Source organism: Onychostoma macrolepis, chromosome 18, assembly GCF_012432095.1.
Source record: "Onychostoma macrolepis isolate SWU-2019 chromosome 18, ASM1243209v1, whole genome shotgun sequence".
Taxonomy (NCBI): domain Eukaryota; kingdom Metazoa; phylum Chordata; class Actinopteri; order Cypriniformes; family Cyprinidae; genus Onychostoma; species Onychostoma macrolepis.
The window spans coordinates 11,319,597-11,341,279 of NC_081172.1; the positions used below are offsets into that span (position 1 = coordinate 11,319,597).

The following is a 21,683-nucleotide window of genomic DNA, read 5'->3' on the forward strand; positions in this document are numbered from 1 at the left end:
ATAATATATATCGATAAGTATGTTAAGTATATGTTATATACTTAACATACTTATCGATATATAGTATGGTGTGTAATATATATATATATATTTTTTTTTTATGTTACGATAAGTATATTAAGTATGTGTTACAAACTTATCGTAATGTCAAAAAAATGATTATATATATATATATATATATATATATATATATGGCCAACTTATAAACTTTAAATGTAGAAAAACACAGCAAGCTTAATAATTGTAATACTTTAGTATAGGGACCGATTCTCACTATTAACTAGTTGCTTATTAGCATGTCTATTATTATCATCATATTGGCTGTTTGTTAGTACTTAAGCACATATTCTGCATCCCTAATCCTAACCAATACTTAAACTTATCAACTACCTTACTAACTACTAATAAGCAGCAAATTAGGAGTTAATTGACGCAAAAGATGTAGTTCATTGTTAATACAGAGAATTGGACCTTAAAATAAAGTGTAACCAACGTTTCTTTCAAAAACCTTATCTTTTGTTTGTTTCTTATACTTGGTAAACTAACTGCAGAAAGTCGAGTGCTAACGTAAGTTTTCAAAGGAGAAGATGTATGTGATAGTTCAGCAGAACTTCGGCTGTTCTCTGACTACCTCTGGTCTCTCCCTGCCGTGTCCCCATAGGCATGGCAGGAATGCAGCCTCTATTACGGAAAAGAGAAAGCACTTCTCCTCTGAGAAACACAACAGCACAGCATCAGGCCGGGGGCTAGCAGTCCGAAAGGTTTGTGGACAAATGAAGCACCATGCACAAGCAATGACAGGAAAATGACATCAACCTTCAATTTAAAAGAACAAAGGCTACTAGATTTTTCTGAAGAACATGTAGGTGATGCTTGCTCATTCAAAACTTGCCGTCATGATGCTTGGATGTTTTGGTAGTTGCTATGCCGTTGCTAAGATGCTCTGGGTGGTTTCAAGAGCCTACTCCCAAATCCTTATGATACGCTGGTCCCTAGACGTACACTACCATTCAAAGGTTGGGGGTCGGGGAGATTTTTTTCTCATCGAGGCTGCATTTGCTTTAAAAAAAACATTCATATTCTGAAATATTATTACAATTTACAATAACTGTTTTCTATTTAAATCTATATTTTAAAATGAATGTTCAGCAGCCATTACTACTGTCTTTAGTATCACACGACCCTTCAGAAATCATTCTAATATGCTGATTTGGTGCTCAGGAAACATTTATTATTATTGTAAATGTTGAAAACTGTTATGCTGCTTAATACTGTATTACATTTTTTGTGGAGACACAAAAGATGCTTTTGACTTTCTTATAAGGATCATACACAAAATGGAGAGACTTGAAGTGCTTTCTATGCATTTTAGAAACATTTCCTGAATAGACAAGAGCCTTCAGGCATTTATTTGATACTAACCTCCATTTCAAATATTGGCGGTCCAAGAATATCCTTAAGGGCAATGTGGTCAATAACAATTGGCATCTCTGGAGGTGACGCTATCCCAGAATCCTCCTCCTTGTTCTCTGTATTCTGGTCTGAAAGATTCAAAGATCTTTCATGGGAAACTGGTGAAAGCATTGACAGAGTTTTTAGTGGTGGTTTTTAGTCCATTTAAACTCTGGTGTTTTAAATGGACGAGACAGGTGATTGACATTTCATGAACTAAAAGTAAACTCCACTTAAGCAGAAATAAAACCATATTCAGAAAAGTGAATTACAAGACAAAAAAACCCTATAAAATTGTATCACGCTGGCACTTCCATTATCATGTCTATTTGAGGCTTTTCATTAAGGAAGGTGACAGACATTGAGGCCGGAGGGGAGAAAAGTGAAAAGAAAAGCGAGAAAGAGAGCTGTCTGAAATAATGGAGAATTATAGGCTGTATAAAAATGCCACAGGGGTCCAGCTAAGGGGGAGAGCAGGTGCCATCTTAATTTTGGGAGGAAACAATAAGGTATTATAGGTTTTAATATCATACAGAATAAAGAAAGCAGCTTCAGGGTGTATTTACTTTCAGCGTACATCCATGTGTCTATTGCCCCTGGCAAGACACACAATTATATACATGCCCCTTGCTGCCCACATGTCATGTGACTAGACTGTTAATGACATGCAAAGGAGGAGCATCATGTTCTGAAGAACAAAGAAGGAAAGTGCATATGCCAGTCTGAGGAAAGACATAATAATGATTTATAAGATTTTGTTGTGCATGATCAGCGCACATTTTCTAGGGGGGGGAAAAAACTTGTATACAAAAAACCATGTATTGTTACTTCATTTTGTGATTGTCATGAACATTATTAACTAAATAGCTCAATTTTATGATTTAGTCAAATTCTTATTAAATTAAATATCGCCCTGCATAATTTTTTTTTTGCATCATTTTACATAATCTATATGTGTTGTGAATTCTCTTTCATGTTGCCAACAAATCAAAATGAGACATATTTATTTTATTGTTGTACGTGACTGGACTTATGTGAATAATTTGTCACTACATATATATAGCACTGCACATGCCAACTTTAAAACTCCACTCAATAGTTTTTATTCATTAAAATATACAAAAAAATATCCATTTATTAATTTATTTTCATGTATTTAATATATTTTATTATTTATTTATTTAATTTTCACATAAGAAAACAATATATTATAATTAATTTGATTTCATTTAACTGATTTTAACTATTGTATTTTATTTAGACAAAGATATGAACAGTGCTTTTGAAAAATGTTTAAAAATTATGCCTTAGTAATAAAAGTGGGATGGAGCTGGGGGGCATGTTGGTCACATGACCAGCCAAACTGTACTTGCTTTATTTTACAATCCTACTGTCAGATGCCATTTTGCATAATGTTACATTCACAGTATATTGAATATCAGCCAGTGCAACAAATAAAAAGTTCACCTTTAAAGAGCATCAGAGTTTTAGTCCTTTATAAGGAATCAGACAGATACCTGAACAACCAGCTCATTCATTTCCCTGTAACTCAAGAGGTTAATGCAGACACTGAGCAGTAAGAAGACTGAGATGTACTGAAAGAGTTAAGATAACAGCAGGAAGCACATGCGACAGCTGTCATGATGTTCAGACTAAGAACAACACCTGCTAAAGAGAGACTGAATATAAATAAAAGCGCTCATACACTCGTTTCAAAGCTTTATTCTGGCCGTCAGGCAATATGGGGAGGAAAAGAAACCCCCTGACCCTCATCTCTCTAAATCTCCTCGCACACATGGGCCATGCAGGAGAGGACTGAGATGCAGAGTTGGGCTAAATCAGAGTCTGAACAGAGCATTAACTGGCCGCACTATTACTTCTGTTACAGAGGAGCAGCTGCAGCGAGACGTGAAGGGGGGTTCTAAGGCCGTCTGTTAGCACGCTTTACCCTCCTCCACCCCTCAGGGGGCCCGTGCTTAGAGAGATTGATGACCAATATGTGTATGTGTGTGCTGAGGTTTTCATAATGTGTGAGACTAGTTTTTCTGACTGTACATTTCATAATTTCTCAGCGTGGGTTCCCCAACGCGCTCTTTAGTCTGAACACACTTCTAGAGTTAGTGTGTACTTGATTCCGTCTGTGTGGCACAGCAAGGGTAAGTATGTGTTATGGATTGTGCTGAAGTCAGCCGTCTGTATGTGGCACAGAATGCTAAACCCTTTCTGAGCCACTGCTGTCAGGAAGCAATACACGATAGACATACAGAAGCATTCCTCAACTGAATGCATCCTCAGTGTCCTACTAGATGCAAGACATCATAATGGGGATTTTTAAGGACAATACAGATGCCATTATTTAAAGAGAAGGGTCAAATTAAATTAAATTAAATACAATAAAATTACATAAAATAACATTCGAGTGATAAAATATTTAAATTATTTAATATTTTTATGTATTTCATATATTAGATTTTATTAAATTCATTATAATTGACCTATTTTGGTTCAAAATAAATTTTTCCTTTGATAATAAAATAAACATTGAATAAATTATAATTAACTTATAATCTAATGTAATTGTTGTCAGTGTAATTTATTGTGTTATTTTATTTTATATTTGAACATTTTCCATTTATAATAAAATATATATTTTTATTTGAACATTTTAATATATTTAGTATTTTATATTATGGTTAATTTAATTTATTATAATTTATTTGTTTTATTTTATAAATTATTTTGCATTGACAAAAAATAACTATTTATTTTAACATTTGTTATATATATATATATATATATATATATATATATATATATATATATATATATATATATAAAATAAAATAGTTTGATTAAAATATTTTAGATATTAAATATATTCCAATTAATTAAATTGATTATCATTTAATCTATTTTATTTTATTAAATATATCTTTGATAATACAATTACCATATATATATATATAATTTTATTTCATTTTACAAATAATAAATTGATTTCTTTGGTCTTTTTCTAGTTTAGGCACCTTTTTCTTGTGCTTTCATACCATGTAGTCTATGTTTCATACTGGCAGCGTTGTCGCGCGCAGCTGAACCGCGGCTTGTGTACTGTAAATACAGATGAGTATCATCAATTCTGTCGTATTTTCCAGCGTTCTCCTCTGAACAATGTGTACCGTGTGCTTAGATGTATGATAAGGCCAGCATACCCTGTTGCGATGCGATGTGTGCCCCTCTTTAGGGTGACCATACGTGCCATTTTTCCCGGACTTGTCCTGGCCAGGATTTCTATATTGCCTAAAATATCTAGGTTTTGGCTTTGTTTGCGTGTGCAGACCGATCGGTGTTTGACATCAAAGTAAAATGCTCTCGAGGTACTTTGATGTCAAACACTGATCGGTCTGAGCCGCGCCGCTTTAAGTCAAACACGCTTAATATGTACGCGTATTTGCATCGCTTTGACGCAGATCCCACCTTCTCACACACACCATGATTGGTCAATTATGTACAATGCTTGCATGTTCTTGGTCAAACTACTTTTCGATCATTACCTTCAGCAAGCATGAAAATAGGAAAACAAAGCCAAAACTAATCCTAGCAAGGACGTGTCCGGGAAAAATGGCACGTAAGGTCACCCTACCCTCTGTCCCACACACATATGTAAATAACATGCTGAATATAGGTCATTTACATGATAAAAAGTACAAGTAACAAATGCCTCTAGTTTATTATTTATATATTTCAACATTTATTTCATTATTTAATTTTGAGTAATTTGGCCCTCCATAAAGAGTTGAATAAGGTTTTCAATTGAAAATTCTGCCTCATAATTACAGTGTCCAAACCAGGCGATGCAATGCTTTTTCAGCATCATCTACATTTTCATGTTCATAATAAAAACAAAATACTGCACAAAGTGTAATCCCAGCCAATCAGAACATACTTAAAGATTTAATATGATATATTTAATATGATATAATAAGATTTAATAGCTATGTGTACACTTTTTGTCATCCAGTGACATTTCACTGTGGGTGGAGATCACCATCGGGACGCAACAAAGACAAGAGCACACTGGGACAGACTGTTTTATCTTTGCCTAAAGGCTATTACCATCAATCCTGATTCTATGACTGAAGCAGAGCCGGGGGAACTGGTGTAATTCCAGCCGTAAACAACAGTGATGTGTTAGATGAAAAAGTCCCAGTTTTACCTGCATGTTGTTCAGTGGGGGACTCTGCTCTAGAGACCTTATGACCTTCAGCGACCTTCACAGCCACTGCTCGACAGATGGCCCCGATCTTCCTCTCCAAAGAGCGCACGCCTGCCTCCCGTGTGTACCTACAAACACGTTCACACACAAATCACTCTTGTCATTACTGCCGCCACTGCTGGGCCGGGGCCATGTATTGATTGCTTTTAGCAGATAATCATCCCAAAATTAGCAACCTCTGAGGTAATTAATTAGTATGCTCTGCAAACATCTCTAATTGACAATCCCTGATGGACTACAGACATTTAGAAGAGAAGTTTGGAAGCCTGTCATAAGATACAGTTTTGAAGGAGAGAGTGAGACAGCAGAGGATATAGTTTCCAGGAGGAGACCCGGCTGGACAGCCCCATCTTTGACCCAAAATGCCCCTGTTTCACGCAAACTTTTTTCAGCCTCAAGTGCTATATTTTATTTGTTTATATTTTCCTCCATTTATTATTATTATTATTTTCTAAATTATCTATATACTTATACACATATATTTTTAATTATGTTATTAATTTTATATATATATATATATATATATATATATATATATATATATATATATATATATATATATACATACAGTATATATACACATACATATATATATACAGTATATATACATATATACACACATACATACACACACATTTATATACATAAATACATAACACATTTTTATATTTAATATTTTAATATTATTTATATATTTATTTAAACAAACACACACACATTGTATATATTTTCTATATTATGTATATACTTGTATACTTATATTTTATATTTAGTATTTTAACATTATATATTTATTTAAACACACACACACACACACACACACACAGACATATATATGTGTGTGTGTGTGTGTATACACATACATATGTATATGTGTACATCATGTAAAATATGTTGATCATGTATCACCAATATATTCACCATTTAGAGTCAGTCAATGCAAGTGGTATGTTAACTTACAAATACATGTGCATGGAGAAGTGGATTCATTTGTTAGTGTGTGTGATTAGCTCTTAATTGACAATGACTGCTCCTGTTTGGACACTTTAATCTCGCCCTTCTGTCCTCCATGTGAGTTATCAAGTGCCGTTATAAGCCTGAACCTCTTTAGAAAGCAAAACCCTGAGTGTGTGTGTGTTTGTGTGCATACTTGCTGATGATATCCTTTGTGGTGTCCTGTGGGATCTGGAGCTGTTGTGGGGTCAGTCCGTGCTGCTCCAGCTGATGAGGGATCAGGTGCCGATGGGCGATTTCTACCTTCTCCTCCTGGGTGTATCCTAATGAGACACACATGCTGAAATCAGAACACAAATTACAATAAACTAATCAAGTATTCAACTACAAAAACATCTGCTCGCTTGTAGGATAGAGTTAATTGTATTTGAGTTAAAACAGCCAGGAATTAATCACTAAAAATGTCACATCGTCAATGCCACATCCTGCTGTCTTTTTTGTCCGCAACTGAACTCTGACCTGGCACCTGGAGGACCTCCATTCTGTCCAGTAAGGCAGGGGGGATGGTGGCCGTGCTGTTTGCTGTGGCGATGAAGAGGACTTGTGAGAGGTCAAACGGCACATTGAGGTAATGGTCGGTGAAGTTGTGGTTCTGCTCTGGGTCCAGAACCTAATAAAGATCACAGTTTATTCGCACAAAATTCAGTAGGTGTGTAAGGTGCAGTTTATGGGAGGGCTTCTTAAAAATACATAAACGGTAAAAATTCAGCATATTGCATAAGGAATGTTTTAACACAAAAGTTTGATTATAAATTAGAGTGTGTATTTTCACCACGTCAAATGGATTATGAACATGAACAGAAACTGCTCTAGCCCGAGGAGGTAACCATAGCAACAGTAGGCTGCTCAAGCCCCTTCTGTTAGAATCAGCACTAGATGGTACATTAACAAAACTGACAGTCATCATTTATTATTTTATTAAGGATTCACATATCATCATACAGTTCCAAACAGTTCCTCGATTCATATGCTAATCAATACCAATAATATTTTTGTAAAATATTTGTATACAATATTTGTTATCTTAATACATGTTGCCATATCAAACAACCAGTCAGTAAATTAACTGATGCCTCATGAATCTGAAGTATAGGCTACTACATAACAGTAAGGCTTTATGTTTACCATAGCATTTTCTTTCCAGAGGCCAGCATATTTTTGTAATTGTTTGTAATGGGAGCACTTTGTATTTTTAAAAAATAGGTGCTGAACACTGTGCTTGGGTTGTTTGGTCACCAAGAGTTGAAAAATTAACTTTGGGTGAAACACAGCACTTGTCACTGTCACTTTGGTCACACTTTATTTTTATTCCAATTCTCACCATTACCAATCCATTAACTACGACTTTTGCCTCAATAAACTTCTTATTTGCTTCTTATTAATAGTTAGTAAGGTAGTTGTTAAGTTTAGGTATTGGGTAGGATTAGGGATGTAGAAGAATATATAATTACCCAGCTATCCAATAACACTGGGGGATGGACAGAACTGATATCACAGCGACCAACCATCACTTTTACTTGTGTAATGACTGAACAACAATGGGTTGTCTTGAGTCTAGATAACAATCCACAGTAGGCATTTTCAAAAGAGCATCTGGCATTTTCAGCTGGCTAAAAACGCTTTTGTGGACACACAGCCTAACAGTTCCTGGTTCATTTCAAATCAGACATAACTGAAAAATGACTGGCGGTTCAGGGAGAGAGTCAGTAATGGCTTTGACTGATTCACTGACTCAGTTTCAAACCACTAAACTCGCGAGCAAGTTTGAGACTGTTCTGTGAATTGACTGACTCAAAAAGAACCAGTTCGTAATAGTCATTTGTTTGTGAATCAGACATCAAGGTTTGCAGTGTTTTTGTTGTTGCATAAAGAAAATACTGTAAAGGTGCAGTCACATTTACCGTTGTTTGGCAGTCATGTTTGCAGTCATAATTGAGTCATTTTAATAAAAATCCATTTTACTGGGAATTTCACTTGATGGTCAAAAGAATCTTTCCCAATAAAATGGATTCTAATAAAAATGACTCATGACCTGGTTAAGCTGGTCATGAGAATCTGTTGCTTTGACTTTGAATGAACTTCTGAGCTGTGCTAATGTGAACACACCTAAAAGTAACTACACTGTAAAAACAATTCCGTAAAATTTACAGTAAATATCCAGCAGCTGTGGTTGCCGGAATTCTACAGTAAAAAATAATGGTAACAACATTTTAGGTTTTATGGTTTTAACTTAAATTTACAGTTAAATACCGTAATTTCATTAACTGATATAATGTTAATATACCAACCTATTAAAGTACTGAAATCTGTTTTGTACCTTTGAAATACACTGATAACCACCAAATGCAGGTGGTGATGAGAGTCACATGATGAACCAAAGCCCATCACAAGCAGCTTTTAAATAATAACATATATAGAGGGTGCACAGTGTCATTCACACAAGCACTAAACACCATCATGGTGAGACTCATTAAACTGAAATATGCAATAAACATTAATTTAACAACATTAGATGTAACATACAACCCTAATAAACATAACTGATAAGAAAAAACGAAGAAGAAACAGTTATTTCAAAGAAATAACATCAAATTCAAATAAAATTTGAAATGCAACGCAGGGAATTCTGGGAACGTCAGTTCATGGTTTTTCCCTGTAAATTTGACAGGAACTTACCATTAACCATTTAAAAGGTTTTTACTGTAGCATTTTCACAGTTTTTTACCGTTAAAATCACAGTAATTTTTTACAGTGTAAATTACACCAAGCTCAGAAGATGATATTTGGCAAAACTCAAAAAAACAAACAATAAGCCTAATTTTGTACCCAATTGTGCACCTCTCCAAGATGCACCATTTGAGGTATTATGTACGGTGGCCGAGAGATCTCAATGCGCTGCAAATAGAAAAAACACCTGCAAATTAAGAAAACAACTTCATTAATTTGACAACACATCTGCTGCAAATGCTCACAACGCAAACAAATAAAGAAACGCACTGCAAATACTCACAGCACAAGCAAACAAAGAAATGCATTTCTTTTGCAGCATTTGCAGCGCGTTTCTTTATTTGTTTGCGTTGTGAGCATTTGCACCACCGGCTGTCAAACGGATGAAGATGTTTTCTTGATTTGCTGGTGCTTTTTCTATTTGCATGTGTTTTCTGAAGTTGCAGTGCGTTGAGATCTCTCGGCAGCCGTAATTATGCATATCTGTTGCACAAACGGTGCAAGATGAGTTACTTGCTAAAGTTTAATACTCAGGGTTAAAGGTTTAAAACAACACCACTATAGCTATAAACAACAACCTCAAAACAATTTATTTTGAAATGCTTCCCTAAATAAAGCATGCTTGCTCTCAGCTTCTGACAAAATAATCAGAGCTTTCTGCTGAGCTTGCCAGGTCACGTCCGCCCTGTGATGAACATCCCTATATCTCTTCATCTGGAGTACAATAAAAAGGGTCACATGTTTTACAGTAAGAAATGAGCGTCACTCCCCGGATGGTTTTTGAGTGGTGATCTTCTGATTACAGGATACAGACTGCTGATCTCTGGTAAAAGTGTAAGATGCATTTCTCTTCCTCTGCTGGACTGTAGTAAAAACTCATCATGCCAGGAGATAAGAGGATTACAATCACAGATATACAGATGTTCAGAGCTTCAAGAACAGCTGCATCACAGGAGATATTTGGATATTTATCTCAGTGAAAACAAACTGGCTCATGTGCATTCAAGTGTATGCAAATGGCTATGTATATGTGATACTGTGCACAGAAGGGACAACAAACCTATTACCTACTACCTATGGTATGCATGCACTTATCTTGCATGCAAACTGATCTTGTAGACCACACACAAACAATTGCAAAAACACATTTTCTTTCAGTATTGTGGCATTATAATGTCATGCAGTGAGTCTGGGTAATATCACACTGGAACAGAGCAACCTGCCCCGACAGAAATATCTGTCAGTTTTGCACTATTCCGTCTCCAGCAGATCACATTCCATCCACATTTATACGGTTAATATTATCTTCAAACTTTTTTATTAGGGGTGCATTGGTACATGTATTCGTACTGAAAATTCATGAATTCATTGGAAACTTCTAGTTTATATATTGTTACTTTTGATAAGGAAAAAATAAATGTTATTTTGACGCTCTTTGATGTGGCGCAGCAGATCGCTGTATAAACACCTCAGTTCAAATGGCAGCACGGAGCTCGAGTGAGCGTGATCATCCCTTACTCTTTACTACTAGTTTTAACTCGAAATAAACATGAATGAACATCTCATGCCCCATAATCGCTCAATCTGTGTTTCAACCACAGAAAGACGTCAATAAAACCGCTTGTAAACAAAATGTCATGTAGCATTTCATTTACCTCAGGTCAGTCAACAGTGTCCACACCCACTTATTCGCTACAGAAATGAAGTCTAGAGAAGAAAATATGCGAAATATTAGATTACATACTCATTATATTTTACTTAACCATGATGTCGTAATAATTTAATGTATGTTTAAATAAATATGAAACAAGTTATGACAGCCACTGTGTAAACAATTGTGTCATTTTATCATTTAGAAGTAAATTTAAAAACTGCATTATGTGCAATTTACAAGTTTGCATACTTTTTTTTTTTTTTTAAGTTGAGTGTTTATTATTATTATATTTAAAAATCAACAGTAATTGAATTTAAGTTTGGGCTCTGTTGTTGATTGCAACCTTATAGTAATGTAAAAGGGCTCACTATAGTTTGGAGCATAAGCTGAGGTAGATTTTCATCCCTAAGAAAATGTTAATTATAACTGAATTTATTTAATGAAAGAGCAATTTGTTCAGTAAACCACTGTTTAATTAAAAATAAAACCCACAATATTATGTTTAGTTTTTTCCCCTGCTGTACCGAAACCATACTGAACCGTGACGTCAAAACCGAGGTACGTACCAAACCATCATGATTGTGTACCATTACACACCTAATATACAAATATATTAAGATTTCCTTGTAGTCTGAGACTGGTCAAGGCAAGTAGCAGTTGTAACCTACATGTAGGGCCTCTCACCTCCAGCAGGGCGGCAGCAGGATCTCCCTGCAGGCTCTTCCCCAGTTTGTCCACCTCGTCCAATAAAAAGACAGGATTGTTTACCCCAACAGTCTTCAGTCCATTTATAATGCGACCAGGCATGCTACCTACGTACGTGCGCCTAAGGACGGAGACACATGGAAATAAAGTGGGAGTGGGAAGAAAGTATCGAGAGGGCGAGATAAACGATGAAGTAGAAGATGATGACAGGAGTGAAAAAAAAAAAAAAAGAAGATCTGTATCAGTGCTCCAGTGGGCAAACAAAAGAAAAGATCACAATCATCCTACATAGCGACCTGAAGTGCAACTGTTTTGACTGTTTTGTCCCATTCAGGTCGCTTTTGGCTGTCAGTAGGTGTTACTGCTGATGGAACATAATTGATGGGCAGCGTAACAGGTTGTAGCATGAATCACAAATGCAATTTGAAAATGAATAAATATAATGAATAACTTCCTGATAATGTTGCTGGATGAGGCACGAGTGCATCTGATGTGGTTGAAAAGAGTAAAACTAGTATTTCATCCTACTGAACTGACAAAAGACAGGATGCGAAGACAGACAGGATGGAATTGTGCCCTAATTACAGTCATTAGGAGCTGTAAGACTGTCATTAAACTTTATACACTATACTCCAGTAAACTAATGCAGACTCTTTTAAAGTGGCATGCAATGAACAAGACAAATGCAGAGAGTGTGGGAAAAGTCTCGTAAGAGGCGTTTGTCCTAAGGACACATTTTCCATGTGTGAGTGTGAGGTCTGAGGTTAGCCAATCAGAAAACACGGAGGCTCGCCCTGGCCTGCAGGGTGTCATGATTGTTATCACCTTCTAGTTTCTATAGTGACAAGAGATCAGAGGGAACATCAAAGAAGTCATCAGTACAGGTCATGGTTTAAAGTTTCTCTCGTTATAGAAGGGGCACTACGTCACGTCTCTTAGGTGGGTTCATCACAGTCTGATACCTCAATCTGACACATCTGCACACATTTGCATTGCAACATGCTTCACATGTTGGTTGTGACTCACCATTTGATGGCAAAACACCGCCTGAATGGCTATATTGAGTTTCAGCGTCTGAAGGATCTTGGATTAGTAACATAACACCAGGGTTAATCAAAGTAACAGCAGGGTTGGGTCACATGTTTTTAGCAATGCACTGGAAATATGGCCTTTTTTAACAGTAATCTTAACAGATGGTTGATGTTTATATAGTACACACTATAGGATTGTGCCAATAGACGATAGTACTGTGCATCAACGATAGTCAGAGATATCGCCTGTGGCTAATGCCACTGACTATAGCAAGACAATTATTATTATTGTTATTATTACCAGGGTAGTAATACTATATTAGGGCTTGTTTGTTCCATCATATTTATTTTTGTTGTTTAGTGCGCACATTCGCTGACTAAATTCAGCTCTCGCATATTCTCTAATCAAAAACAGCAAAGTGCCAATCTAAGTATAAGAGATTTATTCATCATACAGTGTAGATATCTTCAATGATTATAACGGAAGTGTTTTTTAAAAGTGCATAAACTCGCAAGACTTAAGTCAGTGATGGTGATGCATGTTCTTTACTCGTTTTCTGTAGCTGCTTTTTAAACAAATCATTATAATTTGTAACTTACAATATTTCTATTAAACTGTTATCGTGTTAAAAACAAATTCAGTCATATTAAAAACATTAGGCTGCTTTTAGCCTTAAGGTGGAGTTTGTTCACGTTCCAGCAATGAAACTAAGCAAGTAAATAATTCAATAATTAAATAAATTAGCATTATAATATCTTGTATCGGCGATCTCGCAGGCTAACGATAGGACGATATGACATTTGAGCATATTGTCCAACACTAACACATTATCTTTCAAAGGTTTGGGGTTAGTATGATTGTTTTGGAAAGAAATCAGTACTTTTATTCAGCAAGGACGCAGTAATTTGACCAAAAGTGAGAGTGAAGTCTTTTACATCGTTCCAAAAAATATTTTAAATAAACGTTCTTTTATTCATTAAAGAATCCTGAAAAATGTAAGTTTACACAAAAATATTAAGCGTGTTTTCAAAATTAATACTTAGATAATACTTTTTTTTTTCTTGAGCACCAAATCAGCGTATTTGAACGACTTGATCATGTGACACTATGCTGTCAAACGATTAATCGCAATTAATCGCATCCAAAATAAAAGTTGTATAGTATTTATATATAAATACACACAGGCATGTATATATTTAAGAAAAATGTGTTATATTTATATATTAAATATATTTATATATAAATTATATGAATATAAATATATACATGCAAATCATTTCAAAATATATACTGTGTGTGTTTGTATATATATATATATATATATAATAAATATACACAGTACACACGCATATATTATGTAAACAAAAACTTTTATTTTGGATGCGATTAATTGTTTGACAGCACTAGACTGATGAAAGGCTGCTGAAAATTTGCCATCACAGGAATAAGTTACATTTTAAAATATAATAGAAAACAGTTGTTTTAAATTGTAAAAATATTTCACAACATAACTTTTTGATCAAACAAATGCAAACAAATCCTTGGTAAGCATAAGAGTCTTCTTTTCAAAAACATTTTTTAAAAATCTTACCAACCCCAAATTTTGAACCGTAGACTATATTTATGTGCAGTCAGAATTTTGATTATTAGCCTGAAGTCTTGTCCACACAGCTTATTCTGTCCAAGAAAAGCCTACATAAAAAAGAAGGATCTGTCTGACCTGCATGTAAAATGACCAACCACAGTTTCTTCTTCAAAGCAGTCTGACACCGAGACTATATGTATCGTATAGCATACCTGTTTGAAGATCAGACATTGAGTGTACCACTTTTATAATGACCTCTCACCTGTGGCCACGGATGTCAGACTGATCACAGACTCCTCCTAAGGCGATGCGATGGAACTCTCGACCCAGAGTGCGAGCAATGGAACGCCCGACGCTGGTCTTTCCCACACCAGGGGGTCCCACAAAACACAGTATGGGTCCCTTAAGGGTGCTCTTGAGCTGCCGCACAGCCAGATACTCCAGCACCCTTCTCTTCAGCTTCTCCATGGCATAGTGATCATTATCCAAGAGCACCCGTGCCGCACGGATGTCCAGGCAATCTGATTAGACACAAGAGTTAAAATAATGCAGATATACATTACCATTCAAAAGCTTCTTTTCAAAGAAATTCATACTTTTGTTTAGCACGGATGCATTAAATTGATCACTAAAAACAGGATTTCTATTTAAAATAAAAGCGGTTCTTTTAAACTTGATATTAATCTAAGAATTATAAAAAAATATTAAATGACTGTTTTTAACATTGATAATAATAATAAGAAATGTTCTTGAGCACTAATCAGCATATTAGAATGATTTCTAAAGGATCATGTGACACCGAAGACTGGAGTAATGGCTGCTGAAAATTTAGCTTTGCCATCACAGGAATAAAGTACATTTTAAAATAGATTCAAATAAAAAACAGTTATAATAATATTTTGCAATATTCCTTTTTTTTTTTCAAATAAATACAGCCTTGGTGACCAAGAAAAGTCTATAAAAACATAAAAAATAATTTAGAGACCCTAAACTGTAATTTAAAATAATAATAATAACAACAACAATAATGCATATCATTGCTTAAAATTGCAACGGCTTGAAATACATAAGAATAAATAATTTGGTTATTTACTTTCCTTGTCATTAATTGATAATAACTTGCCGATACATTTTCTAAAATTACACAAGCAATATGACAGCACAATTGCTTCAGCCCTTGATTGCACGCATGTTGTATAAATTCTGAAAGGAATGTGAATATTTTATCAAAGACATATGCATGTCCACCGCCTGATGTAATAAGATACAGACATACATGCAGCTGTCTCATAAAGTAAACCTAAACTGGGCACAGAATTTTCTTTATGGTTCTCACAAATCATGCATTTACAGCAGAACATTCCTGTAAGGCCAGACCTCTCTATTCCCAGCTTTCAAGCGCCAATCTAAACCACTAAATCAGTTTTCTTCTAATGCAGTCCCACCCTTGAGCGCTGAGCTTAAAGACTGTGAAATGCACTTCATGTACATGAGACTTTCCCAGCAGAATTCCAGCCCCAAGGTCTGTTGCACATCTAGCAAGGGAAATTCAGAGGAGTGTGTATATGTGTGTGTGTGTGTGTGTGTGTGTGTGAGAGAGCACACTGAATCACATGTGCCTGTTTGTTTAAGCCCTTCATGGACAGTCAGAGATCTTATTTCAAGGAAAGCTATAACCTTAGGATAGTAAGTGCATACATTTTTTTTTTTTTACATGCTTTTGAGTTTGCCAATAAGTAGTTAAAAATAGTTGCAATCCAGCACATGGAAAAATTATAAAACAAAGAACATTAAAGAATATAAATGTATGTTTAATGCATCTCAACATATGGTCAAACACTCTAGCTGTGCTTGGCAAGATAATTTGCTGTACTTGAGTTCTCAGAGTCCTCCATGTGGCCATGGAGAACATGACACAAATAACACATGTAAACAGTTCAAATCTCTCTCCACCTCTAGACTGAGAGCAACTCATTTCACAAAATGTGGTAAAAGACTCCCTCCACTGGTGGCTACTTCAAACTGTTGTTAGATTCAATTAGTTATTTTATCTAAATATTCAGTTAACTCAACTCAAAGCAAATTATTTAAATACAACATTTAACATTCTATTAACCTTTAAAAAAAAAAAAACATTTTCAACCAGTTTATTATACATATACTGGTAACAATTACATAGGCCATTTAGAAATATATTACCATTTTTTTTTAACATTTTATGTTTTTGAAAGAAGCCTCTAATGCTCACCAAGGCTGCAGATTTACTTGATCAAAAATACAGTAAACTAATATTGTGAAATAGTATTATAATTAAAATACAGGTTTCTATTTTAATATATTTTAAAATGCAATTTATTGCTATGAGGGCAAAGCTGAATTTTCAGCCAGCATGATTTGGTGCTCAAGAAACATTTCTTATTATTATCAAAGCTAAATCAGTTGTGCTGCTTTATATTTTTTTGAAACCATAATTTTTTCCAAGATGATTTGAGCAATAGAACAGAATTTATATGAAACAGAACACTGTAGAAGTCTTTACTGTTCTTTTGACCAATTTAATGCATGTTGTTGAATAAAAGTATTAATATCTCCAAGAAAATACTTACAGAACTTTTACTAGTTATAATATTTTAAGATGGATTATGCATAGATGGAATAATTAAATTCCTTACTGCTATATGTATTTTATTATATTTAGCATTATATAACATATAAAATCTAGTATAATATACTACTTTAAGGTTAGACATAAATATGTTTAATAATTATTAATAACGGAGCAATTCTATTTGTAAACTTCATTCTAATAACAAAGATGCATGTATACAAAAACGCAAATACATTGTTCATTTTATTTTGTTTTAGTTTATTTTTTAATTGTATTTTATTTTATTTTCCTTTCTAACCTGTGGTGCTCTTGCTCCAGGGAAGCTCTACCATCATCTCCAGATAGTTGCGGGTGAGGGCATACTCTGGCATGGACTGTGGCATCTTTTTTAATCTGTGTAAAAAAAAAAAAAAAAAAACATTCTCTGAGATAGGGTAGGGTAGATAAGGAAGAAATCCTGGGAGGAACCATTTTCACAGGGGGAGCCATTAATGTTTTATTAACTAAAATAGTGATTATACTGTAAAGATAATGACTTCTTTGTAATACGTTTAAAGAAAACAGAACAGATGCGGGAACTGGTCAGTGAAAAATCCCTTGTTGTCTAGCGCGTCGCTAACTATGAAATGTGGTTTCCTCTAAAAAATTACCAGAATGTACCGTTTTAGCTCCTTGAGACACACACGCAGTGCTGCATCCGGCATAGCTGCTGCCTTCACCTTCTTCTCCAGCATAGCTGTGTCATCACCATCTTCATCCTCTGCCTCCTCATCCAGCGAGAACTGACGGCCTGGGAACACACCACCTTTACGGATGGCCAACACCTAGAAGAAAGAAGAAGGACTGTGTAATAGCACAGGAAGTGTGGAGGAGGGTGTTTGTGAGGCAGAGGAGAAACAGATGTTGGCCTACTCTCTTGTCATCATCAGGTCTGAGTTTGCGGGTCTTTTGCAGCAACTTGAGCCCTTCAATTTGTCTGGTGAGCAGAGGAAGAGCCTTCTTAAAGCGTTCCTCCAAGTCTACTGCATCCAGCACCTGCAAACAAACAAAAATATTAAAATAAAAGGCATATTTAGTTGGGGTATGATCACACAAGGCAAATCATTTAACACAAACAATAACCCTTTTTACTGCTGCACCTGCAGTTTCTCTTTGTTGGAAGTGCGGATCATGGAGGCCAGAACATCTGGTAGGGTTTCTCTGGGCAGACTGTCCAACAGCCTCCTGAGTTTAGCCACCACAGGCACTGACATGTCCAACATCCCAACCAGCTGGACAAAGAGAGATCAGAGGACACTGTCAATACACTGAATGAAAAGCCTACATGCAATGAATCGTCCTGTAGCATTTGGCAAAGAATGAAGCCTTTATATTCATTCAGTGTTTAAATGCTGACTCACTCTATAGATGACTGATGCCAAGTGGGGGAAAAAAACTCACAATCACATTCACGTTTTCTTCAGCCAAGGAAAAATAATGTCCTTGATTATTACTATTGTTAATATCTTTTTCAAAAACATCCATGTAAAGTCCATGACATGACAAATTGATCAAATTCTCAAGTTGGTTATTTTTGTTGTTGAAGTGTTTGGTAAAAGTAGGTAAATGACCTGATTGGTTACCAGAGTTCTTGAGAATGAGATATCAAAGAAGAACACTGAGCACCAGATTATTGATTGATTTATGCATTTATTTAGACATTTATGTTACAAAAGACTTCAGTTTCTTTTGAACTTTCTATTCATCAAAGAATCCTGAAAAAATGTAACACAGTATTCACAGAAATATTAAGCAGCACAACTGTTTTGTTCACTGGTAATAATAAGAAATGTTTCTTGAGCACCAAATTAGCATATTAGAATGATTTCTGAAGGATCATGTGACAATGAAGACTGTAATAGCTGTTGGAAATTTAGCTTCGCCATCACAGGAATATATTACATTTTAAAATATATTATAACAGAAAAACACTATTTTAAACTGCAATATTATTTTTATTGCTGCTTTTACTATATTTTTGATCAAATAAATGCAGACTTGGAGAGCATAAAAGACATCCTTCAAAAATATTAAAACGTTTTTATATTATATTACACACAGGTGTATCAAATGAATAATATCTGTAATTTCAGGATGCTGTGGCAATAACATTGGCAGTGACTATTAACATAATCACAACATAAACACAAACGCAGGTTCCTTTACTACTGACCTGTACGGCCGCCTGATAGAACCTCTTTGACAGCTCCCCCAGCTCTCCATCAGCCTGATCTCCCTCTGTGTACTGCTCCAGTTTGTCAAGCTGTTCCACCTCGGCCACGGGGAAGGGTCTCTCTCTTAGCGGCTGGGTCACACGAAAACGACACAACCCCGTAATGAGCAATGTGTAGTGCGGTTTTGGCCAGTTGCTGCCCACAACCTGGACCGCCAGTCCTGCTGTGCCAATACTGACAAAACAGAAGAACAGATTAAAGTTAACAAGGCCTGAGTTTTGTTTCCTATCAAATCTAATTTATGACAGCTGAGTAGGTTTTATGCCAACCCTGCCATCTAACAGAGGCACAGAACATACTGAATAATGATTATAAATAAAAATAATAACTCAGTATTCTATCTTGTTTCCATTTAAATTTATTCTAGACATTGAAATTATGTATTACAAAATCTAAAATGTGACTGAGATCATGTACGGACATATTTGGCACATAGTCAAGGCACACAGTGCTGCATACTGGAAGCACTGGCTGTGTGTTAAAATCTAGTGAGCTGCCAACCAAGACAGCATCACAATCTGGCTTGGAAATACTTTCATGAATATTGGATAAGCATTTTAAATTTTATAGATTTCTGGGGAGGATTTCCATTTTGTATGGAGGATATGGCTTTCTAAATCACCATGCAGAGCATAGCCAGAGAACTTTACATTTACTATAACATTTCTATGACTGTTAACATTTTATATTTATATATTTTAGTGCTGTCAAACGATTAATCGCATCCAAAATAAATGTTTTTGTTTACATAATATATGTATGTGTGCACTGTGTTTATTTATTATGTATATATAAACAGACACACATACAGTATATATTTTGAAAATATTTACATGTATATACATTTATATTATTATATTATATATAAATATTTAAACATAACATTTTCCTTAAATTTATACATGCATGTGTTTTGTATTTATATATGCATACACAGTACACACATATATTATGTAAACAAAAACTCTTATTTTGGATGCGATTAATCCCTTGACAACACTAATATGACTTTTACAAGCTTGGATTGTTATATTCTCTTATATTTTCTTTTTTACATGACCAAGTCACTATTATTTGAGAGTCAAGGTTAAAGTCCAACTGCTGCTCAAACGATCATTCTAGAAAACAAACACTGCTGCTAGTATTTTTTTAACTTGTAAGGAAATAAACAAGAATGTAGTTTAATGTTTAATTTTGAACATAATTCAACTACACATTCTGAGGGTAAAGTTCAGTGAACATAATATAGTATCTGCCGTGCCTGTCAGTCATCACCCTAACAAACATTACCATGGTAAAAAATTAAAAAAAGTTCTGGGAAAATGCAGAAGTGACACATTATAAACTAACTTTTGCAATACAATAAAAGTTACCCATTGTAAAAATCACAATAACTGACTATGGAACCTCCTTCAAATGGTTTCATGAGGAAACTCAATGACAGTTGCATCACACTGGCTCTGCGGCGGGTTTGACCGTCTCTGACAGCACAGACCCACCTGTGTAAAGACGGGAGCTCATCGCTGTCGTGCTCGGGGTCTCTGGTGTTAGGAATAACCCCGATGATGGTGCTTTTTAGCGAGGTCCCTTTCAGCAGTCTGCTCTTGACTAACTGCATGTTTCTCGCCGTGTCGACGCTGATTCTCATGGTCGAGCCCGGTAACAGCACTCCGTCGTGAGTGCACAGCAAAGGCAGCCGGCTGGGGATTTGAATACCACTGTTGGATGACATTTTGCAGGGTTTGGATAGACGTTTAAAGTTTAAAACTACTAATCGCAGTGAACTAAGGTGCAAGGAACGCCTTCATCGTATGACAAACTGGGTCGAATGAAAACAGGAAGCTGGAACTACGGCAGGTGCAGTAGGACAATCTTGGTGTGCTGTGCAAACGGAAACGCCTATTTTTGGGAAACCACGCGGAATGCAGCCAAATGTACACTGTGTTCTCTCACTTTGTAGTGTGTTTACTTAAATATGCTTTGGGGACGCATTTGCAAAATTAGGGAAGAACGGGGAAAATCTGAGACGGTTGGTACAGAATCTTTATAGAGGCGGGCACAGGCAGGGTCTGATCAACGAAAGACCCGAAACACCCTGAGACCCCAGGTAATATCACTATTGATGTGCACTAGCGTAGCATCAAAAGATGTTTCTAGAATCAAATATACCAAAAACAATCTATGATAGACGCCTGAAATACGCTAAAAATCAAAATGTACAATATGTTAACATATTTCATATTTTAATTTGCCCCTACAACTATTTTTTTTAATTGATATGTAAAGAAAATTCTAAACTCACAGAGCTACTATTCTATTCTATTCTATTCTATTCTATTGACAGTCCTGGTTTCTGTTCT

General features: G+C 35.4%; 1 protein-coding gene across 2 annotated transcripts in view; it reads right to left on the minus strand.

Annotated features, from left to right (window-relative positions):
* Nucleotides 1-21,382, minus strand: part of lonp2 (lon peptidase 2, peroxisomal) — a 24,887-nt gene extending 3,505 nt beyond the window's left edge. Inside the window, exons 1-12 of one of the 2 annotated variants that reach the window (XM_058750681.1) lie at nt 20,823-21,382; nt 19,263-19,497; nt 18,190-18,321; nt 17,963-18,085; nt 17,711-17,874; nt 17,349-17,443; nt 14,705-14,963; nt 11,805-11,946; nt 7,199-7,349; nt 6,876-7,002; nt 5,666-5,793; nt 1,423-1,571 (exon numbers count right to left, since the gene is read on the minus strand). In XM_058750681.1, the coding sequence (XP_058606664.1) occupies nt 1,423-1,571; nt 5,666-5,793; nt 6,876-7,002; nt 7,199-7,349; nt 11,805-11,946; nt 14,705-14,963; nt 17,349-17,443; nt 17,711-17,874; nt 17,963-18,085; nt 18,190-18,321; nt 19,263-19,497; nt 20,823-21,055 (1,938 nt within the window). In that variant the 5' untranslated portion in view covers nt 21,056-21,382. The remainder of the gene's footprint in view (nt 1-1,422; nt 1,572-5,665; nt 5,794-6,875; nt 7,003-7,198; nt 7,350-11,804; nt 11,947-14,704; nt 14,964-17,348; nt 17,444-17,710; nt 17,875-17,962; nt 18,086-18,189; nt 18,322-19,262; nt 19,498-20,822) is intronic. The other variant, XM_058750683.1, reaches the window with a different exon arrangement.
* Nucleotides 21,383-21,683: the final 301 nt, after the last annotated feature.